Source organism: Gigantopelta aegis, chromosome 11 (genome assembly GCF_016097555.1).
Source record: "Gigantopelta aegis isolate Gae_Host chromosome 11, Gae_host_genome, whole genome shotgun sequence".
Taxonomy (NCBI): Eukaryota; Metazoa; Mollusca; class Gastropoda; order Neomphalida; family Peltospiridae; genus Gigantopelta; species Gigantopelta aegis.
This window is the reverse complement of record NC_054709.1, coordinates 17648563-17672938: the sequence shown is the minus strand read 5'-3', so window position 1 is coordinate 17672938 and position 24376 is coordinate 17648563. Positions and strand designations below refer to the sequence as shown.

The 24376-nt window shown below is 38.6% G+C and overlaps 1 protein-coding gene across 3 annotated transcripts in view; it reads left to right on the top strand.

The window, feature by feature from the left end:
• The window catches only part of LOC121385372 (zinc finger protein castor homolog 1-like), a 36117-nt gene extending 22924 nt beyond the window's left edge, over positions 1-13193 (top strand). For all 3 annotated transcript variants that reach the window (XM_041516034.1, XM_041516032.1, XM_041516033.1), the window contains exons 6-8: positions 8645-8782; positions 9975-10525; positions 11896-13193. In XM_041516034.1, the coding sequence (XP_041371968.1) occupies positions 8645-8782; positions 9975-10525; positions 11896-12180 (974 nt within the window). In that variant the 3' untranslated portion in view covers positions 12181-13193. The remainder of the gene's footprint in view (positions 1-8644; positions 8783-9974; positions 10526-11895) is intronic.
• The last annotated feature ends 11183 nt before the right edge of the window (positions 13194-24376 follow it).

Sequence of the window (24376 nt, the reverse complement as noted above, 5' to 3'; positions counted from 1 at the left end):
GCCCACCCACTTACTAACGAAGCCATCAGGTAGATTTATTCCATTAATTTTTGTATCTTCCCGAACAGCTTCCGCCAAAGTTTCTGCTACTAAAATATATAAAACTGTGCTGATCGGGCATCCCTGTCTAATACCCCGAGATAAGTTAAAATAGTTAGAGATATGTCCATTGACTTTTACCGCAGATGAAATATCTGTGTAACAAGTCTTAATCATTTTTATGAAGTTTGGTCCAAAGTTAAATTTTTTGAGCACTTTAAATAAAAAGTCCCACTCTACTCTATCATAAGCTTTAGTTTGATCTAGAGAAAGAATTAATCCCGGTAAATTTTCACGATTAACGTATTCTATTAGGTCCCTTATCAATGACGCACCGTCATGTATTGATCTGCCTTTTACTGAACATTTTTGATTTGGGTGAATAATTTTTGGTAAGAAATCTCGAATTCTACTGGCCAAAATTTTTGTGATAATTTTGTAGTCGCAATTTAGTAACGAAATCGGGCGCCAATTTTTTAGAAGTTGTTTTTCATTGCCTTTCCAAATTAGAACGATTACACCGCGCCTCATGGTGAAAGTTAATTTTTCTTTACTAAAGGCATCATTAATTACTTCTACCAGGTCACTACCAATAAGGCCGAAAAAATTCCGGTAGAATTCTGCAGACAATCCATCACAGCCAGGCGATTTTTCATTGGCAAAAGATTTAATAGCTGATGAGACTTCGTCAAGAGTTATTTCCCCTTCGCATGCATCTCTGTCTTCATCGTTTAGCGTCTTTGTCATTTTGTTTAATAAATAATTTTGTGCCAAAACGTCTGTCTTTTCTGAAGTGTATAAAGTTTTATAAAAATTAGTAGTTTCCTCTAAAATTTCTTGTTGTGTGTTGATTAAATTACCGTCTTCGGTTATTAAAGAATTCATATGTTTATTGTTAGCTTTTTGTTTTTCGAGATTTACAAAATAAGCCGTGCATCTTTCACCTTGTTCTATTTCGTCGACCTTGGCCCTAATTCTAGCACCCTGTAATTGTATTTGTTCGTAGCTTTTAATTTTATTTTGTACATTTAATAATTCAGAATAATCGTCCAAGTGTCCTAACTCGTCTAGTTGTGTTAAGAAAATTTCGTCTTGTTTTAAATTTTATATGTACGTCCTTTCAGTCCTGCGTTTTTTTTTACAATAGTCCTTGGTGAGAGTTTTTATTTTTACTTTACCCACATCCCACCATAATAAAAGATCCTCATAATGCCCTTTTTTTGTTTTCCAAGTCTGCCAAAAATCATTTATTAAATTAGCGTAGTTTTTGTCTTTCAGAGTGCTGTTGTTAAAAGCCCATAGTCCAGGTCCGTTGTTGTTTTTGTCAAAGGTGAAGTCAGCCTAAACAAGCTTGTGATCAGTATGTACGCACTGAGTTACACCAGCTTCTTTCAGGCCAGTAATAAACTGCCCTGAGATTAAGATTCGGTCGATGCGAGAGTATGTTCTATAAGCTTTACTATGGTATGTGTAAGAGGTTCTATTTGGGTATAGATATCTGTATGCGTCTGTTAGTGCATGTTCGTTTATAATGTTATTTAATTCTTTAACCCCTATGGTGCCCCTAAGCTCCTGCTTCTTAGAGCCTGTCCGGTCGAGCGTTACATTGTCCACACAGTTAAAGTCGCCACAAAGAATGCGGCTAGTCACGGTTCGTTGGTCATATGTCGTAATGAAGTAATTTACACAGCTTGCAATGAACTCAGCCCTTTGGCATGGGTTCACTGGACAATACAGATTAACTATGTTAAGTATCTGGCTTTTAAATTGGCAAAGTAAACTTAGAACGCGCCCATCTGCGTCTTTAAGAGAGCTTAATACTTTAATTTCTAACCCTTTTCTGAATAAAATAGCCACTTCCCATTTACGACCAAAATTGCATGAATTAGTGAAAAATTCCCCTTTAAAGTTTTTAAGCAATTTTTTAATATTGTCTTTATCATTGAAATGTGTTTCTTGTAAGCATATAATATCTATTTTTTCTTTGTTTAATTGATTTAGAATGAGCTCTCGCTTTGTGTGACTATTCACAAAGCCGTTCACGTTCAGTGTGCCAATTTTCAAGTGGATGATGATGTCTGCCAATCTATTAACATATAATGATCATGAAAGAAATAGTAGAAAAGGAAACATACAAAAACATGAAACAAAAACACGCAGTCCAACACATATACAACAGTTCTACACACAGTTTTTAACACATCTTTTGTCTTGAAGGCCCCAGTATACACCCAGTCTATAGGAGAAGCCATGTGTTTAGGGAAGTGACGTCACGTATCAGCATGCGCGCGCATCTGGTAGGCAGAAGTCTATCATAATGGCCATTAGTAACAAAGCGAACTAGCGTAGCGTGAATAGCAAAGAATGGCCAACACGTGCTTAAATTACCGCTTGTAGCACGGGAACGCTATTCTACATAGCTCCTGTATGGAGGAGATACATGTACTCTTTCCACCCATAAAATTTGACGATTGACCGAGTTCAAAACTATAGCAAACTTCCTTTTTTTTTCTTTTCTTTTCACCTGAATAAATATTTTTAGTCCATGTATTTTTAAAGCGTCTGGTCCATATTTCAAGTAAAGCATTACAAACGAGCGCGCGCACACACAAATAAAACTAATAAAATAAAACGAGTAGCCTATATTTTTTATTTAAAACTGTTTAAAAGAAATAATTGGCCTACACTTTAAAGGAAATTATTTCTTTAAACAATTTTAAATAACCCATATATATATATATATATATGCATATATGTATATATACATATACATATATATGTACATATAGATACATATATATGTACATATAGATACACATACATATATATATATATATATATATATATATATATATATGAACATTTGTTACAAATGAACAACCAGTAGACAGTATATAGACAGTAGTTATATATATATATATAACACATCAGACTTGTCTACTGGTTCATTTGTAAGGCTTTTCATGAACAATAAATTTAAGCAAGTATCTTATTAGAAAACTTTACAAAAACTTTTAAAACTATTAATTTTATCAAGTCCTTTTTTATTCCTTAAACTTGTTGATATCGGATACATATTAACACATTGTATTAAAATGGAGGAACCTAAATTTAGTTTCCATACATGTTCCATGACCACACATACATTTCTCCCTCTAGCTACAGCGTCCCTTTTTAAATATTAGTACAGAACTTAGCCTTTTAAACCGGATACATCTCAAATTTAATTTACTTGGTCCCTCACCTTTGTGCTTTACATCTTCAGAACATTTTGTAGCATTATTTTTTATATATATATATACATAAAAATTGCCATTAATATTTTAATCGCCTAATCCCATGCAGGCCAGGACATAGTTTAATACGCAGTCGATCTAGGATTGATTCCTGTTGGTGGTCCTATAGGGCTATTTCTCATTCCAGCCAGTGCTCTACAACTGGTGTAACAAAGGCTACACTATTTATTATCCTGTCTGTGGGCTGATGCATATAAAAGATCCCTTATTGTTAATCGGAAAGAGTAATCCATTGTGTGACAGCAGCAGGTTTCCTCCCTAATATTATCTGTGTGATCCCTAAACATGTCGGACTCTATATATCCGTAATTAAAATGACTTGATTGCATTGTTAAATAAAAAGATTCCTTCCTTTCAAATCTAAAACAGTGTCAGTTACCTTTGACAAGAGGCACAGTTTCAAAGGCTATCACTTTCAACCTGATTAATAAACCAGTTAAAACAACAAATTACTGTAAATGGTAACAATACAATGTTTAAATGTAAGACACACATTAACACAATGCAAATATCATTTGATCATTGGTTTATAATGATAATAGAAAAAGAAAATAATAAATATGTGTTGTCTATTGTTTCTCGATATAATTTTATTGATTTTGTAAAGTCTGTTTTTATTAGAAAATAGAGATCCTGGTAAAAAAAGATTAAATCCAAGTGTTATCAATGTCATCATCACATACTGGATAGCCCCAATAATATTGCACATGGTAGTTTGGAAAGTCAGTGAAAAAGGTTCTGGTATCCTTCTTATGCACAGAAACATGAGATACTGTAGAAAAGAATCGCTGAATCCAATACCAGTGTTCTCCTTAGCATCCCTTAATTCACCCTAAAACTTAAACGCCCTTAATTCATCGTGAAAGGCCCATTTTTCATCCAAGAGTTGCCGGTTCTCTTTTTGTCCACAAACAGGGATCACTGATACCTAGAAAAAAATAAGAAAGTTGGTAAATTTCTATGATATATAAGTATGAAAGTTTTATATTGTGAATATTGAATATTATGGAAATATTTGAATACACATAAATGTATTTGTGAAGACATATTGACATCTGTCACTGATGACAATAATACTTGTAAATACAATCAGCTCCCCTTTTCTTTCTTTATTTGCTGCAAACAAATTCAGATAACTTATATAATAAATGCATGTAACATAATTTATGTTTTTAATAAAATATGGTGGCTATCACCAACTTGTGGATCAATATCCAGTTTTATTATTAGTATTTACTTATTTTTAATCCCAAACAAATGATTTAATACATTTGATATCCCACCCTGAAATGTTTATACCTTTTATTTTATTATTAAAAAATCAACTTACACATTACAAATACACCTGTGGATCACTTCTTCAATACAAAAAGTAAAACATTATAATTAACATATAATATAATTAATAAATGGAAATATTTCAGAACCATTTTCATATGAAACAATATATATATGCTTGATTGTACACACACACACACACACACTCCCTGTTATTTAATTAAAAATATAAATACTCCAGCCACCTACATATTTTATGGCATAATACAATATAAAATATATTCAGATTTTTGTTTTACCCACTATAATGGATCTGTCAATACAAACAAAAAGTTACATAAAACGTTGTTTGTCGATTGACTGGGTAGGCCTACTGTTCACAGGGCATCTTTGTTTCCATGTCAGTTTGGTGGGGGCTTTTATTTTTATTATTATTTTTTTTATTATCTTTTCAATTTTCATTTCAATAAATACTGACGTGTATTAGTATTACGAATGAATAACATACAACAAACCTTGTATAAAATGACGATCTCCGTTGTGGGATGGGCAAAGTTGATTGTTGTCAGCTTTAACTGTTCAACGTTTCGCTTCCACTGTATTTGATGAAACTAATTTCATAATCCTTACTACAGTGACTTGTGCATCTAACAACAACGTATGAAATTACCATGACAAAATACCATTCATCAAAACTAGTCTACACTGATTTAATTGACGGAAAAACATTCGATTGTTCATTACTACTAATGCCAGTATTGTCAACTGGTTTCTTGCCTACCAGCGCTCGCGCGGTACCACGTGATCAAAACATGTGACGTCACCGTGGCTTCTCCTATAGGTAGGCCTGGCCCAGCGGGCGCCAGGGTGGGGGGGGTGGCCGGGGTGGTTTTTAAAGGTATTCACACAACAGTACACAACATTTAATAAACATATATAGAGTACAAAGACAGTCAACATGGTTTTGTTTGGGGGGGAAACATTGATACAAAAGCACACAAACACAGCGATTATAACACAGAGCACTGAACACAACACAGAAACACTGGGCCTGTTTCGAATTTGCACATGAACACAATTCACCACGCTGACACACAACACTGATCCACTGAACAAAGCGAAAACACCACTCCTTTTACGAATGAACACAAGTACAAACACAATTGGGAACACACAAATAAAGCACAAGACAAGAGCACATACGAATACACACACATTTACCTTTGTTTGCTTTTCTAAACATTTTGGAAAGTCCAGGGGCGGGTCCGTGTCGTTTACCATAGCTAAGTTAAAGGGGTTAGGCAGTCTCAAGTCCTGGGTCGGTTCGTTTCGGGGGGTTTGGGTGTGACAAAGAGGGTGGGGGGGGAAGACGCCTAAAACTAGGTTTTGTGCGCCTTCTGCCCCTTGCTCCTGGAAGGCGCTGGCTGGGGCAAGCTATGGCACGCTTTGTCTTTGTCTTTCTCCGGTGTTGTATTTTCTGACGTGGATAGCTCTCTCTTTCTCTCTTTCTCTCTTTTCTCTCTCTTTCTTTCTTTCTTTGTCCTTTTGCTCTCCTGTCTCTCTCCTTCTTTCTCTCCCTCCTTCTCCTCGTCCGAGGATATCTCGCTCTGTGTGGGCCCATTTCCACCTACCGCGCCTGCCGTGTCTATAATCAGGCTGTTCCCAGCGTCGTTTGGGGTCTCGAGGGGTGGGGGTGGGGGTGGGTCTGGGGTGGTGTCCTTCACTACGCTGTCTAAATTCCCACCAGTAACGATGTCTGCGAAAGTGGCTTGTCTCTCAGGGCAGTCCCACTGGTGACGACCAGCTTTCCCGCACCCAAAGCACAGTTCGGGTTGGTTTCGGTATTTCACCGTAAACCACTCGTGGTCCTTTGTTCTTAGTCGTCCCGGGATGTCCGTTTTTATGTCTATTTTTAGGGCTCTCTCACCCGTTTTGACGTGTGTATTGCGCCACGTCGAGTAATTACTACCAACAACAATAGTCCCAAATTTCTCTAGCATGGAATCTACGTAGTAGTTTGGGACAGTGAGGGGGAGGCCCCTTACTTTTACCCAAGTACCTCCTGGATAGCGCGGCTGTAGGTCGAAAAGTTGTCCCCGGACACCAAGGCCCTCTAGCTCTAGACGGTCGTGCAGCTCCTCAGAGTCCACGTGTAACTCCCAAGTATTCCTCCCTTTTGGGACGAGTGCCAGGAGGTGACGCGCGATCGGCCCTAGGGCCCGGACGATCTCCTCACCCGTAAGGGGGGGGGGGGGTAAACCCAGGGGCGTGGAGGTATAGTGGTCTCCCGTACTCACCAATGGGCGTGCTTGTATCCGTGGCTTGTTCTCTCTCGGACATCCTTGGATGGTAGGAAAGGAAAAAACTACACGAATAGACAAAAACAAAAACTGAAATAAATTAAGGTAGTGTAAAGGATAAATCCGATTCACGATAGCACTCTGCGACGGTATTGCCACTGCGCAACATTATACCACCACGAAAACACAGTGAATATGTAAAAAACAATCGTTGTATGTTGCAGGTTCTATTACATTAAAAAAATTATATATTGTTTGGTTAAAGGGACATTCCTGAGTTTGCTGCAATTTTTAAGATGTTATTGACTAACAGAGACTTTCTAACGATTGTAATTACATATCAAATATATTTTTCTGCATACAATATTAATGGCCGTATATTAAACGTGTTTCTGATCGTTCTACTATTTGTACTTGGTTAAATTTCATGTTATTTCCTAAAATATTTTACTTCGTACGTACGAAATTATTTGAAGATAAAATCCAGTTTGGACTTCTTACAAATATTAAGACGAACAGAAACACATTGAATATACAGACACTGATATTCTAAACAAGAAAACAGATTTAATATCTAAGTTTAATCGTAGAACTATTTTATTTTTCGGAAACTTCTTACAATGCAGCAAACTCAGGAATGTCCCTTTAATCTACAAACCTATAATACATCTGGATAAGGTTACCATACAATGAAACAAGAGTGTGATGTTGAAATGGGGAAATACCCTCAAACAGTGTACTAGAGCTCGTCTTGATAGCCGTTACTTCTCAGAAAGACTTGCATTTTAATTTTGTTTGTTTGAAAAATGCACTTTGTGGTAATAGAAACACCAAGACGACCAGAAACACTCCGAATGTTCGGAAATGGACAATCTAAACAATAAAATCTAAGTAATATTTGATTTCAGTTATTAAAAGCGGCTCTAATAGTAATAGATACGTCATAGTGTTTAAAAATTAGTATCTGTCACTTTAGCGCACATTGTTATTATTGTATGGCGTTGTCCGTCCGTCCGTCCGTCGCTACATACGTCTGTTAACGTTTTCTTGTTCGGACCATATCATGCATACAAATGCACATACGACTATCATAGTTAATCTACAAACCTGTAACACATTTGGATACAGATACAATTGAGTGAAAGATGAGTCTCTGATTGTAGAAATGGTAAAATAGCCTCTAAAAGTAAACTAAAACTCAACTCCATAACTGTTACTTCTCAGACACACGTGCGTTTTAAAAAATATGAGAAATGCATTTTGAATGTACGGATATGGATAATCTAAACAATAAAATCTAAGTATAGTATGATTTCTGTTATAAAAAACCGGTTTTAATAGTTAAAAAAATACGCCTTAGTGTTTAAACACTAGGGTATATCCCTTTAATATAGGGGGCGAAACGTAGCCCAGTGGTAAAGCGCTCGCTTGATGCGCGGTCGGTTTGGGATCGATCCCCGTCAGTGGGCCCATTGGGCAATTTCTCGCTCCAGCCAGTGCACCACGACTGGTACATCAAAGGCCGTAGTATGTGCTATCCTGTCTGTGGGATGGTGCATATAAAAGACCCCTTGCTGCTAATCGAAAAGAGTAGCCCATGAAGTGGCGACAGCGGGTTTCCTCTCTCAATATCTGTGTGGTCCTTAACCATATGTCCGACGCCATATAACCGTAAATAAAATGTGTAGAGCGTCGTTAAATAAAACATTTCTTTCTTTCCTTCTTTTCAAGAGCGGCACGTGAAGCTCCATGATGATAACGATGACCTCATTGCACACGGATTCAAGAGGTATACTAAGTATGAAAACTGCTCAGTTGATGGCTGTCTGGAATCGAAAAGATCTATTCACACCCACTGCCTTACAGAAGGTAATACTATTTAAAAATACAAAGTACGAATTGGCAGAATTCGAACCCACAGCATCGATTCTCTTGGCATTTGACAACCCGCAATCTTAACCGCTAGGCTAACGGCATAACCGTACGAAACAGAGGGGGTGGGTGAGTCAACTGCCCCTAGTGCTGGAGCAAAACCTTACATTCCGGCAAATATGACACAGATATTCGAGCAAAATGTTCTAATATCAGATCTTTTTACCATTGTATTTCCATCATTGTACCCTCAAAGCTATTTGTAATATATGTACAAATGCGTAGTGATTCGTTAGCAACCCTATGTAGTTGTTTGGTAGTAATGCTAATATGAATAAATGTTGTTATCCAGATTCGGGCATTTTCGTTTAATTCGGGCAAAAGCCAGCCTGCCCCCACCCCCCCCCCCCCCACCCCCCACTTACAAAAATGGGAGCCCGTACGCCTATGGGTAACGGGGACATCTACACAAACAAAAGCCCAATTAACGGTAGTTAAGAATGCGTGCTGTCAAATATAAAATGACAGATTGACTTAAACAGCGAAGTCAGGGCCGTACCTACGCTAAAATAACTGGGGGGGGGGGGGGGGGACCGGAAGAGAATCGGAAAAAAAACGGAATACATTAACTAATATAGAATTGCAAATCGATATATTGTCAGTTTTGATCTAAAATAGCACGTTTTCGTATTGTTCAAAGGGTTCAAGGACAACTACCCACTAGGTACACGCCTGGATATAGGCTACCAATCACTATTTGGTTGAACGCAACACATTGCAAATGCATTACAATAAAGTTTGTTTGTTTTGTTTAACGACATCGCTAGAGCATATTGCTATATTAATCATCGGCTAGTGGATGTCAAACATTTGGCAATTTTTGATCATATGGACTTAGAGAGGAAACCCGCTACATTATTCTGTTAGTAGCATGGAATCTTTTATATGCATCATCCCACAGACAGGATAGCATATACCAGGGCCTTTGATATACCAGTTGTGGGGCACTGGCTGGAACGAGAAAGAGCCCGACGGGAATCGATACCAAACCGACCGCGCATCAAGCGAGCGCTTTACCACTGGTCGGCGTCCCGCCCCCTCCCCGCTGCATTTCAATAATATTATATGTATGTTTCTGCTAAATGCAATACTAACAGTAGATTAAGAAACGCGTATCTGTATGTTTTAGGCTGTCATGAGATCATTCGCTACAGCAAACAGCTGACGCCTCACAAGCAAAAACATGATCTGGAGCATTTCAAACTGACGTACCTGTACCAAGATTTAATTTCCAGACCAATCTCACCTGGAAATGACACACCAGCCACGCCAAAAGGTGCCAATCCGTTGCCATCGGAACAACAGTACCAACCTTCAACGCCATTAAAACAAATGATAAAAGAAGGCCAAATGTCGTCTTCAACTGGTCAAAACTGGAGTGATCCATGCCCAATACCAGACAACTCGGCTGAATCGGCTTCATCAGTATCGGGCGCCGTGATGCCAGGATACAAGACTTCCACCCAAACGAGTCCAGACATGTCCTCATCCGATGAAAGCGATAGATCGTCTGCGCACTATGTGGATGTCTCAGATGATGAAGAACCTGAGACGAGTCCTTCAGCTTCCGTCTCCATACAGTCTTCTCCAACGCCTATTATGTCACGAAAAATCACATCAGCAACAGCCTATAGAAAACCATCAACAAACCAGCCTGCTGCTTCGGCGTCTTATGCCTTGGTAAGTCCGTGTTATGGTAAGCATCAATAAAACCACACACAGTAGGTCCACGCTTCTTTTAGGTGTTTATTATTATCCTACCGAATTGGGGGCGGGGCATCTTTTATATGCTCTTTCCCATACGCCGCGGCAGTTAGTGTACCAGTCGTGGGGCACTGGTTGTAACACATTAAACTACGATCGATCGCCGCGGCAGTTAGTGTACCAGTCGTGGGGCACTGGTTGTAACACATTAAACTACGATCGATCGCCGCGGCAGTTGGTGTACCAGTCGTGGGGCACTGGTTGTAACACATTAACCTACGATCGATCGCCGCGGCAGTTGGTGTACCAGTCGTGGGGCACTGGTTGTAACACATTAAACTACGATCGATCGCCGCGGCAGTTAGTGTACCAGTCGTGGGGCACTGGTTGTAACACATTAAACTACGATCGATCGCACCTCATACGATCGTCTTCATTCATTTCCACATAGTTTCGTGCTTATATCCAATTAAGGTTCAAGCACGCTGTCTTGGGCACACATCTCAGCTATCTGGGCTGTATGTCCAGGACAGTGGGTTAGTTGTTAGTGAGGCAGAAGAGGGCGTAGTGGTCTTACACGTACCCATTAAGTCTGCGTACCCAGTACCTACCAGCCTTATGTCCGATGGCTTAACCACGACACAACCAAAGCCGGTACACTGCCTAAAAGAAACATTAGTCAACGCCTTCAGCTATCACAAACCTGTCAATACAACCTCTTAACAGCATTACTGTTTGGTGAACAGGTGATAGTTTGATTTATTATGGCAATGGTATTTCTTGTAAATACAATACTTTAAAAATATTTCTGATAAGTTAAAGTTTATTTTGTTTAACGACACCACTAGAGCACATTGATTTATTAGTCATCGGCTATTGGATGTCAGACATTTAGTAATATTGACATATAGTCTTAGAGAGGAAAACCACTACACTTTTCGATAAGTAGCAAGGGATCTTTTATATGCACCATCCCACAGACAGGATAACACATACCACGGCCTTTGATATACCAGTCGTGGTGCATTGGCTGGAACGAAAAATAACCTAATTAGCTCACCGACGAGGATAGATCCCAGATCGACCGCGCATTAAGCGGTTTACCAATGGGCTACGTCATGCCCCTTGGGATTTGTAAAGTATCTCATAACTTCTTAAGAATGACTTATGTTCTTTAATTGCTGCATTATTGTATTATTATAGAAGAACTCTTATTTTGTTTTTAAATATGTACACAAGGTACGTAAATAAAGAATTTATCTGTCTGTCTGTCTATCTGTCTATCTGTCTATCTGTTTTGCCATTCAAATTAATGGATATTCTGTTCATTATTTTCCTATTTACAGGATTTTGATAATCTGGGTGCAAATGCTGATCGACCGCATTCAACAACAGAACCAGAATCGTCGTCAGAAGATAGGATGATCGAGGATCGTGAAAGAGAGAAAAAGACCAAACGCGATAAAAAGCGGATCGTTGAAGAAATGATCTCAGCCCTGTCCGGTAAGGACACACCATCTGCATCTAATAAGCAGGACCATTCGTCAACGTTATCGCACAACCAGAAGAGAAAACATCCATCAGAGGAACCGCTAGACAGAAGTCCAAAGAAGTCCCATAATTACCAATAAGTTATGCCGATGATAAGCGCTAGAAACTGAAAGGGAACTAGATGCCGTTCCCCTTACAAATCGTCGGCTCTCCGACGAAAGGGCGAATATGCAGTTTTGTCAAATTACATAATAACGTTATAAAAATTTGACGTTTTTAAAAATGATCCTATTTGAAACTGATATCATAAAATCTCATGAAATTTTGACAGTCGTTAAACTGAGCATCCTGTATTTTAATTCCAGAAGGTTTCACGTGATTCTGCATATTTTTTCTATTAACTAGAGTCTATTTAAAATGGTAAGTACATATTCGCCCTTTGTGAAATAACATATCATTCCATTTTGATGATTCGACCACGATTTCCCTTTTTGATGGATATTGTCTAGCTTGGCTGCAATGTATTCAGCCTCTATTCTTTAACAATTTGACCGGCCTCAGTGGTATAATGAGTAACTTACGGCTGGTAGGTACTGGGTTCGCATCCCACTATCGGCTTCCACACAGAACAAATTCTCTAAATGAATTAATGAATGATTAACAACACCCCAGCACAAAAATACACACCAGCCATTGGGTGTCAAACAAAGGTTAAGTACATGAATGAGTTCTCTGTTTAACAACCGACAACTACCCTGTCCTAGACAGACCACCCAGATAGTGAAGGTGTGTGTCCAGGGCATGGTGTTTTAATTTTAATATAAGCAAGGAAAAATCAAAGTTAAAATGAATTAATGTAACCATATTCTAACGATTTTGGTCTAAAAATGAAGCAGTTATCATGTGGCTGGCAATTAATGATCCAATATTAAAACATACAACGCAGTTTAATTATAGAACAAGAAATGGACAATGAGTAACTTACACGACCCGTTTGATGGCTATACATGATCATAATAATGAATTTTGTGGCAACTTTATTAAGAAGACATTTAACATGAACATCAATACGTCTTATTTCTGCATTGTCATAAAATAGCAAACTAGCAATTAATAGCATTGAAAAAACTAAAAAATACAACACTTCACTGAACGTGAAAGTTTGTTTTGTTTAACGACACCACTGGAACACATCGATTAATTAATCATCGGCTATTGGATGTCAAACATTTGGTCATTCTAACTTGTAGTCATCAGAGGAAACCCACAAAAAAATTTTCTAATGCAGCAAGGGATCATTTATATGCACTTTTCCAGAGACAGTAAAACACATACCACGGCCTTTGTCCATTTGTGGTGCACTGGTTGGAACGAGAAAAAAACCAGTCAGCTGAATGGATCCACCTAGGTGGTTCGATCTTGCGACGCAAGCACCTCAAGCGAGCACTCAACTGACTGAGCTAAATCCCGCCCCCTTCATTGAACGTATGCATAGTTGGCGTCAGTAACTGCCGATGGGCATTTGAGATATCAAATCAACTGATCAAAAATGCATATAATATGTTATTCAATAATTAGTGAATATCCATGATAAATCAATACAAAATAGCATTCCCATTCATGATAACATTATAGATGATGATACTGAACTTTAAAATATACTGATCAAAATAAGTACGGAATATTCGAAATCAATTGTGGATAATTACAGAACAAAAACAAGACATAAATATAAACCAGGTGCATTATGCATTAGAACATTTCTACTTAACGCATCCCCCAAACACAGCTGTTCCTACAAACGCAAATCTTGTGAGCACATATTGCACGTGAATGGTGTGCAGCTGTTTGCGTACATTCTGCATTCACTGTGGCAGAATCCCGTCTTGTTTTTAATACAGACACTAGATCTTAAACCCAGAGGCAAACTGTCGTCAATAGTCGTCTATTTTGTAAACATTCGACATCTGCAACGTGGGAAAAGACTCGGAGTTCTGGGTATGCTCCAGGTTGGAACAACATAGCGAATTGTTGCACAAACACTCAATGTGTCTCAGAGAGTGATTAGTAGTTTGTGGACCCGACATCCAATGACTGTAAACGTGAATGATCGGCCTCGTTTAGGCCTGCCTAGGGCCACAATTCCAATTCAAGATCGCCTCATCAGAACCTACACTTTGAGGAATCGAGGCCAATCTGCATCTCAGAATCTGCTGAAGTGAGAGTCTCGAGTCAGACGATTCGAAACAGATGACATGCACATCAACTCCAACGCCGGCCTCACTTCACGACCACTTTGACGGTGAGACACATTGCTGCCAGACTCCAATGCTGTGAACGACGTAGACAATGGTGGGCACGTCGCTGGACCACAGTGATGTTTTCAAAGGAATCGAGGGGTATTCTCTAGATTTACATGATCAGTGTGACCGGACTTGTCGACGTCCCATTGAGCCGTAACGTCGAGGTCAACATCCAAGCTCATGACTATTTTGGAGGGGGCAGTTATGCCTGTGGTGAAATTGCCATGGTTGCCAGAATGCAACTTCACATTGTCCAATGGAGACTCACAGGCCAGTACTATCGACCAATATGTGTGCCTTTCGCGCGTCACGCTGACCGAAAATGCGTTTGTCAAGACAAGAATGTCCGTGCATATCGTAGTAGACTAGTGACGGCATTCGTGCAACAGCAAAACATCCACAAACTTCCTTGTCCAGCTCCCGACCTTTCACCCATTGAGCAACCATTGGGACATCATGGGGTGACAACTGGAATGTCAGCCGACTACTTTGGCCGAGATGGGTGTAGCGCTCTAAGACGAATGGGTCAGGATACCCCATCATCAGATTGGACACTAAGAAGAATGTCTCACCGGATCCGTGCAAGTTTGGCGAATCGTGAGAATTAATCTAGTTACTAACCCCTGAACAAAAAACATCAAATTTGGCATCAATTTGTGTTTCATCTCTCCATGTCAAACTACCCAGATATTAAAATGTCACGCTAATGCATTGTCTAATAACCTGTTGTTATTTGGCAATAATTCCTATTCAAAGATATAATAAACAATATCCAGTATTTAATGTTATATATGAATACCCCTAATTATTTTGAACAGTATATAATAATAATTTCGTCATGAATGGAAAAAACAATTATTGGCGCTAATCAACACTAGATATATAGTAGCTGTGGGTGATCACTAATGCTAGTAGTGATCAATTTGAAATTACATGAATATAAGATTGATAAATAGAGCACGTGTTTATAAATGCATTTATCAAGTTGTCTTTTGCATTAGAACATGTATATATTCGCCCTTTCGTGCGAGAATACAATGCGCTAGTTAATCGCGTCACTTCTCTGACAAACGGGCGAATGTAAATTCGGCTGTTCATCAGATAACGTTACGGGCTTTATCCAACGATTTGCCTCATTGTCTAAATTTAATTAATTAATTAACTAATTAAAGAAGTAAAATATCAAGTTGCTGTTTTCAGAATAAAAATCTACGGACCAAACAATATAAAAAATGTTTTTATGTCAATTTTCAAAATTTTGAATATTCGCCCCTTCGTCGGAGCGCCGACGAAATACACAATAGTATGCTGTCTGATCAATAGCTTCACCAACAGGTTTAACTTTCCATCTTAATGCATTGTACAACTATTCAGATTAATAAATTAATGATAATTATGTCGACATGAGAACTAAGGCCTCGCGCGTCAACACTGTGTTTTTAATTTCCCGGGGTATGACGTCAAATTTTGCCAGGCTTTTCTTGCTATGACGTAAAACCGTCTCTCTCTCTCTCTCTCTCTCTCTCTCTCTCTCTCTCTCTCTCTCTCTCTCTCTCTCTCTCTCTCTCATATATATATATATATATATATATATATATATATTTATTACATACCCATTAAATCTTACTATATAAATACAGCCCTGAATACAAAAATGAAATACACTTTTCCGTATTCAACTCAACTGCCGGAACTATACCGTATTCAACGCTACTATTTATAGCACATGGTTACCGGGAATGCCCTTCTCGATATGTAAACAAAGTTTGTGCTTGGTTTGTTTAAAATGCTATTCTGTGGAAAATTTGAACTGAAAACAGATGAAAACGGTGACAAATATTTACAATTTAATGAGCGCGATACCAAAACTTGAGACGGGAACACTACTTACCAACGAGCTTTTAATCCACGATAGTTAAGGTCGACGACAGTCACTTTTGGGACCCTTGTTTTGGCTTCGTACACAATTCTTATTCTTATTCAATAAATAAAACATCTCCAACCGTAATTTTGTGATATGATATATTTGACAAAAGGTACCTTTTATTTATTTCATCTTTTAAAACTTCAAATTAATATTTTGTCCAGAATTATGAAAAATAAAAATAAAGTACTGACCTGTAAACAGCATTGTCTGCTTGTTATAGGAATTTGACAGGGGTCAAGGTTAGTAGACTAGTTTTTATTTTAATGTGGCGCAGTATTGTAATAATACAGCTAATTTTGAATTTAAATGACGTCAGTATTTCAATGACGTCACTGTGCATCTCCTTACAATAACCATAAACTGGGTACATGACGTTTCCTTTTTGGAAACATTCCAATGTAAAATTGCTATTGAATTTATTTATTTTTTAACATTACTAATGCACCTGCGTGTGTTTGAACAAAATCTTGTGATTAAAAAATTGTACCTTTTAGGAAATATGGATTTCTAGTGAAATTACGGTAAGATATGCTATATTTATTGTGTACGAAGCCAAAACAAGGGTGCGAAAAGTGACTGTCGTCGACTTTAGCAACAATGCCGTCGCATGCACCGTCTCCTCACGTAGAAAACTTGAATGAACTGTCAACCGGATTATTCAGTGGAGCGATGATTTATGGAGGCACATTTAATATAAACTTAAACTTTTCAGCAACGAATAATTCCATGAACATCAATAAAAGAAAACACACCGATGACGATTCAGACACTGAGTGAACAATTCTTGACATTTTTCTTCGTTGATAAAACTGGCACGCTGAAGGTTTTCTGACGTATTACGAGCAAATTAAATATTATATTGTTCGTGAATTTTAGCTATTACATTGTCTTTAAAAGGCATTTCAAACAATATCATTAAAATTATACGTAACTTTTCACTCGTTCTTTCTTATTTCTGTTTATTGTTTAAATAGAACTATATTCCTATGTGTAATAATTAGTAGTTCTCCGGTCCGCGTAGTAACACAGCTGACCTAGTTGTGTAAATTTAGAAATCCCCGTCATTAGCTAGCAGTGTTACAATTTTTGAATTATTATTTGGAAAAAAAATCCAATTTAGGGTATGTAATAAACACAAAACTACATATATGTGATTTTCTGATTTCTGTATTCCACGTGTGTATTTCCTGCGGCATCGGGGTTTCCTGCAGGAAATACACTCGTGGAATACAGAAATCAGAAAACCACATATATGTAGTTTTGTCTATATATATATATATGTATATATGTATATATGTATATATATATGTATGTATGTGTGTGTGTGTGTGTGTGTGTGTGTGTGTGTGTGTGTGTGTGTGTGTGTGTGTGTGTGTATACTCACGGAAAAGTTCCTATGCATCATTAACATTTCAGTGAGACTTACATTTTTAAAATTTAAAAATATTGTGTTTTACTATTTATCTCTCCTGAACCTCTCCTGCCTTCTGAAGCTAAAGCACAGTCTACTCAATGCGTGGTGAGCCGTCGGTGACGATGTAACAGAACAACGTATTGATGTACAGTCATGGTCGTACTCTGTGATCACCTAATCGGTTGCGTACAATTCTTCCACTAAGTGATCACAACTCAGGGATATATTGGGATGTTAAAACTTGTCATTTCCGAATGATTCTATATATGTACCCGCTTGATATGGACGATTTGTCAATGTGAGGTGACATGTCAATTCCTTAAACATGGGAGATCTCTAGTATCCCTAAACTGTTGAGAAAATTTCCGCATACACTGCATAATTTTCTTATCAACAGTTATGAACACCGAAATGACTAGCAACAACGTTTTTGCCATTCTAACCTCAATCATTCGAAGAAGTTAATTTTCTTGGAGGCGTGGCATCACATTGACGACGATCAGATACCAACAAAAGTAAAAAATTTTGTACAATAGTTTTAAGAGTCCAATGAAAAGAAAAATGACGTCAAACAGGAGCACGTGACCAAACATATTAGTAATGCCACTAGTGATCACAAAGCATGAATAGCTCGTGCAGTTGACAGGACACCACTGGAATATCGAAGGGAGTGGTTACACGTTCGTTTACTGAATTTTTTATGACCAGATTTCAAGTAAATTATATTTTATATGCAATAATTATTTGGTGCACAGGAACATGTTTCCGTGTGTGTGTGTGTGTGTGTGTGTGTGTGTGTATGTGTATGTGGAAGATTGACCGCCCCACTCTAAGAAGAAATAGGAAGCGGGGTCAGCCCCTACTTCTCTTTTTCTAGACTTTACCTTGCTTTATAGTGATACCATCTCGTATCCTCTGGAGTCGGGCCCGTCCGCACCACTATACCAAACCACGACGACTGGACTATACCCTAGTCTGATACTCTCTCTCGTTCAGACGGATCCGGCTTCTCAAGATCTGTATTTCAGCACAGCACTACACCTTCAACGTCTATCGACTGTCAATCTAGGGGTTTTCTTGACGGGATGCAACCCATCTCGTCCCTTTAAGCTGTGCACCCAAACGGCCTTAACGAGGCCACTCGCGTGGACATATCGATCGGACTTTAAACTTTTAGATCTGCGTTCAAAATTGTATGTCGTAATTACTTCTTTTTTAAAAAATATTATTAAATAGTCTGATCCTCTCTTCTTTCTCTTATTTCATTTTGGACTGTCCTTCTAAAATGCTCCAAATTATATAAATATTCGGCCGAGCAGTCAATTCTTTTTATTTTTGGCTTGTAACCTTTTTTTGTTTTTTTTAATTTATTCTATTAACTTTTTTACTAATTGCTATTTTCAAAATTCTGCCCATTTTCACCCCCCCCCCCCCCCTCCATCCCGAGTCAGGCCACCGATCTTATCGGAGGTCGGACTCGGGATGGGCGTGTTCGAAACCCTAGTGTATATGGGCACGTTAAACTAGTCATCATCATCATCATCATCATCATCATCATCTGACTGATTATGTAGGCGGAACGAATTATAGATGAATCGGGGAATCGTAACAATAGCCATGCAATCTTTTCTTTACCACACTTGCCGCGTTGTTTGTTAAGAGGCTATGTGCAGTGATCTTTCAAGTACAGCTAGTATTTTATTTTATTTATACCTATATATTGTAATACCAATAATTATAAAGTACACAGTTGTAACTGAAATTTTCTGAATAATTATATTTTACAATATACCTCTACTCTGTTACACCGCAGAATGCATCTATATGGTTAATACACATATCTCTATAATGTAATATCATGTATTTATATTATTAATACACATATCTTTATAATGTAATGTAATGTCATGTATTTGTATTTGTATTCATATATGTACCAAGCAATGTATTCCTATTATTTGTATTCTCCTGTTAACCATCTTGTCAAAATCAGAATGCATAACGGCCTGAGTGTAATAAAGTTCTGTTCTGTTCTGTTCTGTTCTGTTAGATTAATTAACTTGTATCGTAATGCCAATCAAACAATTAGCACACGCCTGGGCCTCGGCTTAGGGATTAACTTTGAACATATCGCAAGCAGACCGTTTGTAGACTTAGGGCATCGAAACCCTGTTTTAATCGATTGAACTAATGGGTGACTTAATCAACTGTAATCACTTCGTTTTGTGCTACGCTTTGTCTAGTAACAGTGAACATTTTATTTCGTTTCATTGTGTTTTTTTCTACGGTATGTGAACGTATGTAATATTTCAATTTTGTTTTCGTTTTGTAATAAGGTATGCGTTTTTCTGACATATTCAAATCGTCTAGTAATAAACTCATGTCTCATGTGAAGAAAGATTATGAATTTTGTTATTTATTTATTTTATTTTGCTACTCTTACTTTTAATACATAGCCTGCATCTTTTTCAACTTTCAAACTGATATCACGGAGATATCCGATGTTGACCGAATGCTTAGGTCGAACAACCCGATGGGTCGAACTCTTTCTCGAGCACCGAGGGTGTTCGAGCCAACGGGATTCAACTGTATAATTATACTGAAAAGCATTGAAAACGCACCACCAGATGTTGATAACAAATGTGAATGAGGCGTATATCAGCATTAAAAATATCAATGAATAAGTACCGTACTACTTTATAGACCATGCATGACGACGAATAACTTTCAAAAACGATTGCCTGAATACTCCATGAAACATAATACCAAAACACAACATATTTCATGCATAGCATGAAAAACGTAAATTGAATGTGCAAATCATGCTGATTGAGGCTATAAAAGATGGTCTCTGAAAAGCCACTTTCATTTATGGAGTAGTCTTTGAGGGAACGTTAAACAAGTGATAGCAAGGTTGACAACTGAGGAACGTGAACGTGCCTTAGGCATGCTTCAAGTCGGCATTTCGAGTAGTCATCGCACAGCGGTTTGGATGCCACCATTCAACAATCACTTGACTCCACTGAATGTACCCTGAGACAGGAACCACCAGGGGCTGTCCACGTCCAGGCCAACGACGTGTTACGAAACCACGACTAGATCGCCATATTGTTCGCCACCATATTCGTGATCGAACGCTGCCAACTGCAAGGACTGCACCAACTGTTCAAGGCCGACGAGGGGTTATCAGAGCAGACACTGTGCGTCACAGTCTTCGCTCTGCTGGGCTGCATGCTCAACGACCATATGTTGGACCTATCCTGACTGATCGACATCGAAATGAGCGCCGACGTTTGGCAGGAAGGTATCGTCATTGGAGATTACAATGTTGGCGTGGTGTGCTATTCTCTGACGAATCCCGTTTCCATTTAAGGAATGCTGATGGTCGGTTGCGGGTGTGACGTGGGCGTGGAGAATGTTACCACAATGACTGCCTTGTCCAGACGGATCAATGGGGTGGAGGAAGTGTCATGATGTGAGGCGGGATCAGTTATCATCACCGAACAGCCCTCAAATGTTTGCCGTGGCAGAATGGTTGCCATTTACTACCGGGATAACGTCTTGTAAAATCACGTCAATCCCTTCTTTCATCAGCATCGGGATATGCACACATTTCAGCAAGACAAAGTCCGATCGCACACAGCACGTGTTACAAAATAGTATCTAACGAACAATAATGTCCCTTTACTTGAATGCCAGCACTGTCCCCTGATTTATCGCCAATGGGGAATCTTTGGGATTACCTTGTGTGACGGTACATGCTCTTAATTATCTTTTCGCCTGTGGCGATGTTAATTGTTTTAGAGGGCCGTGTGCAGTTCATTGCACTTAGCTAGATGGGCGATTGTTACGTAATACCTCCGCGCGACCGTACACTCTTAGCCAGGTGTGGAGGCCATGTGGCGAGTAGTTACGTAATACCTCTGCGAGTGCGGGTTTTACAACCGTGATTTAGCGACGATGGCGTCAGTAAGTCTGGCGATCAAAGAGAAAAATACCGCTTGGGCGCGGTGGAAATATCAGATGATAAGATTCGGTGCCGCGATGTACCCCTAGGCGATATTTCGATTTATAATAAATAGCTAGTGTTTTAGAGTTATGAGGAGAACGAAATAGGAAGGCGTCCAGGGGGAACGTTAGTCCGGTTGGACTTTGGTAAATATAATTTCTGCTCTGTTGTATAACCTTGAGGTGATTGATGTGACTTTTAAATATTTTAATACTGTATTATACCAATATTCTTTAGACAGTGTCTTCGGTCATCTGACGAAGTAAATCGTAGTCTTACTGTTCTATATTTTATACGAGTATTTGGTAATATAAAGCTTAGCCAGTCATCCTAGAAGACCTAGGTAAACTGTAGGTTATTGTCTTTATTGTGATAGGTACCAGTATTAATTCTGTGTTACAAGGTTACTGAAGGAGTAGTTAGGGTTAATTAAAAATTAACCCATTAGGAATAGAGCTGTAATTCCTTTATTAATTAAGTTCCCCTGGAAGCGTTTCTCAATTATCACACGTTACTGAACGAGTAGTAAGGGTTAATCAAAAATTAACCAGTTAGGAATAGAGTGGTAATTCCTTTATTAATTAACTTCTCCTAGAAGCGTTTCTCAATTATCACACGTGTGGGTGTTGTGTCACGGTGAAGTGTTCCCATATTGTGTAACTAGACACCTAGAGATTAACTAATTAAGTGATTAGTTCTGGGTTGTTATTATTGTTGTTATTAATTAACTACTACGGCTGTACATTTGTCAGCGTAGATTAATACAGATTCCAAAGTGTATTGTGTTTTTGTTGTGTTTTCTAGTGAACTAAACGTGCTATAATAATATATACTTTATATAAGATCGTATCTCTGATCATACCTAGACGAGCCATACTAGGGTTTAACCGCCTGTTACAGAGAGATCTAATAGATATACAGTTAGGAGAGATATTTTGATAATCGTGTTTTATTCAGTTACGGGTATTATAGAATCCCCGTGTCAGGAGTAGAAAATTGGGGGCTCGTCCGGGGTCTGAAACGGGACATGCATATTTAAAAAAGTATTGTTTGTAAATGGGGGCTTTATAAATTAATTTTACAAATTAACTAGAAGTAGCAACGTTGTTCACTAGATAATTAATTAATATTAAGTGCGTCATATCTAAACATGGATAAGAATTTGCTGGATAGGCCTACGCTCAGTGTAGTGGAGATTAAGCGAGCACGTAAGGCCGAGTTAGTTGAAATCGCGGGTGAACGAGAAATTGATTTAACATCAGCTAAAACCTTAGGTGATATAAAGACAATTATTATCCAGGACGTTTTTGGTGATAGGCCTGTTATGGAAGACAGTGAGATTGTTCCAGAGATAGAGATAAATGAGTTAAGTGTGGAACAACAATTAGCTTTTAAAAAGCTTGAGTACGAAAGAGAAGAGAAAGAGAGAGAAAGAGAAGAACGTGCATTATATACAGAGAGAGAGAGAGAGAGAGAGAGAGAGAGAGAGAGAGAGAGAGAGAGAGAGAGAGAGAGAGAGAGAGAGAGAGAGAGAGAGAGAGAGAGAGAGAAGATAGGGATAGAGAGAGAGAGAGAGAGAAAGAGAAGCGAGAGATGGTTTTAACATGTCGGAGGCTTATAGATCAGTGCCGGTATTTGATGACCAGCAGGTAGATATGTTCTTCCAACTTTTTGAACGGGCCGCTAAGCAGCTAAATTGTCCGCAGTCTAAGTGGACATTGTTAGCCGTGTCTAAGTTTAAGGGTAAGGCTAGTGTAGCTTATAATTCAATGAGTGATGAGCGAGCAAGTCAGTACGACTTAGTTAAGGCTGCAGTGTTGAGGGCGTATGAATTACGACCTGAGGATTATCGTTTACGGTATAGCGAGTTGAGAAAAACGCAGGGTCAGTCTTATAGTGAGTTTGTGGCTAAGAAGGCAGGGATGTTTGATAAATGGGTGATTTCTCATCAGGTAGAGTCATATACCGAGTTACGGGAGTTGTTGATCTTACAGGACATTAAAAATGGATTACCAGTTAGCTTACGTATTCATTTAGAGGATCGTGATGTTAAAAAGATAGAGGAGGCAGGCATAGTGGCAGATGATTACGTGTTAATACACAAAGCTCAGGCAGTACAGGGTAGCTCTTTACAACAGGGTGATAAGAAGAAATTTCAGCCAGGTTTTCCCCGGGAAAGTAACTATCGGGGAGAGTCATCTAGTTGGTCAGCTAGTCAGGCAAGGAATGCACCTGGTGGGCAAAGTAAGGATAGACCTGCATTATCAGCCAATGCACGAACTTTTCGTCCACATTGCAGTTACTGTAAAAAGGATAACCATCTTATCGGGGACTGTTTTAAAAGGAAACGCGATAATGCGCAAGTGGTCGGTTTAGTGAGGTCAGCTCCGTTAGCGAGAGAGTTAATGGTTAGTCCCATGGCAGAGAAAGTAAACCCGTATGTGTCCACTGGTATGGTTTGTGATGTGAAACAAGAATTGAGTCCTAAGGCAATATCAATCTATAGAGATACCGGGTGTAGTCAGAGTCTGATAACGCAAAAGTGTTTAGCTGGTATTGAAAATTCCGATACAGGACGAAGTTTGGCTTTAAGCTCAGTTACTGGAGAAAAAATGGTTGTCCGGTTACATAAGGTTTTCTTGTTTTCGAGGTTTGTGACGGGACCAGTCATTATGGGTGTTGT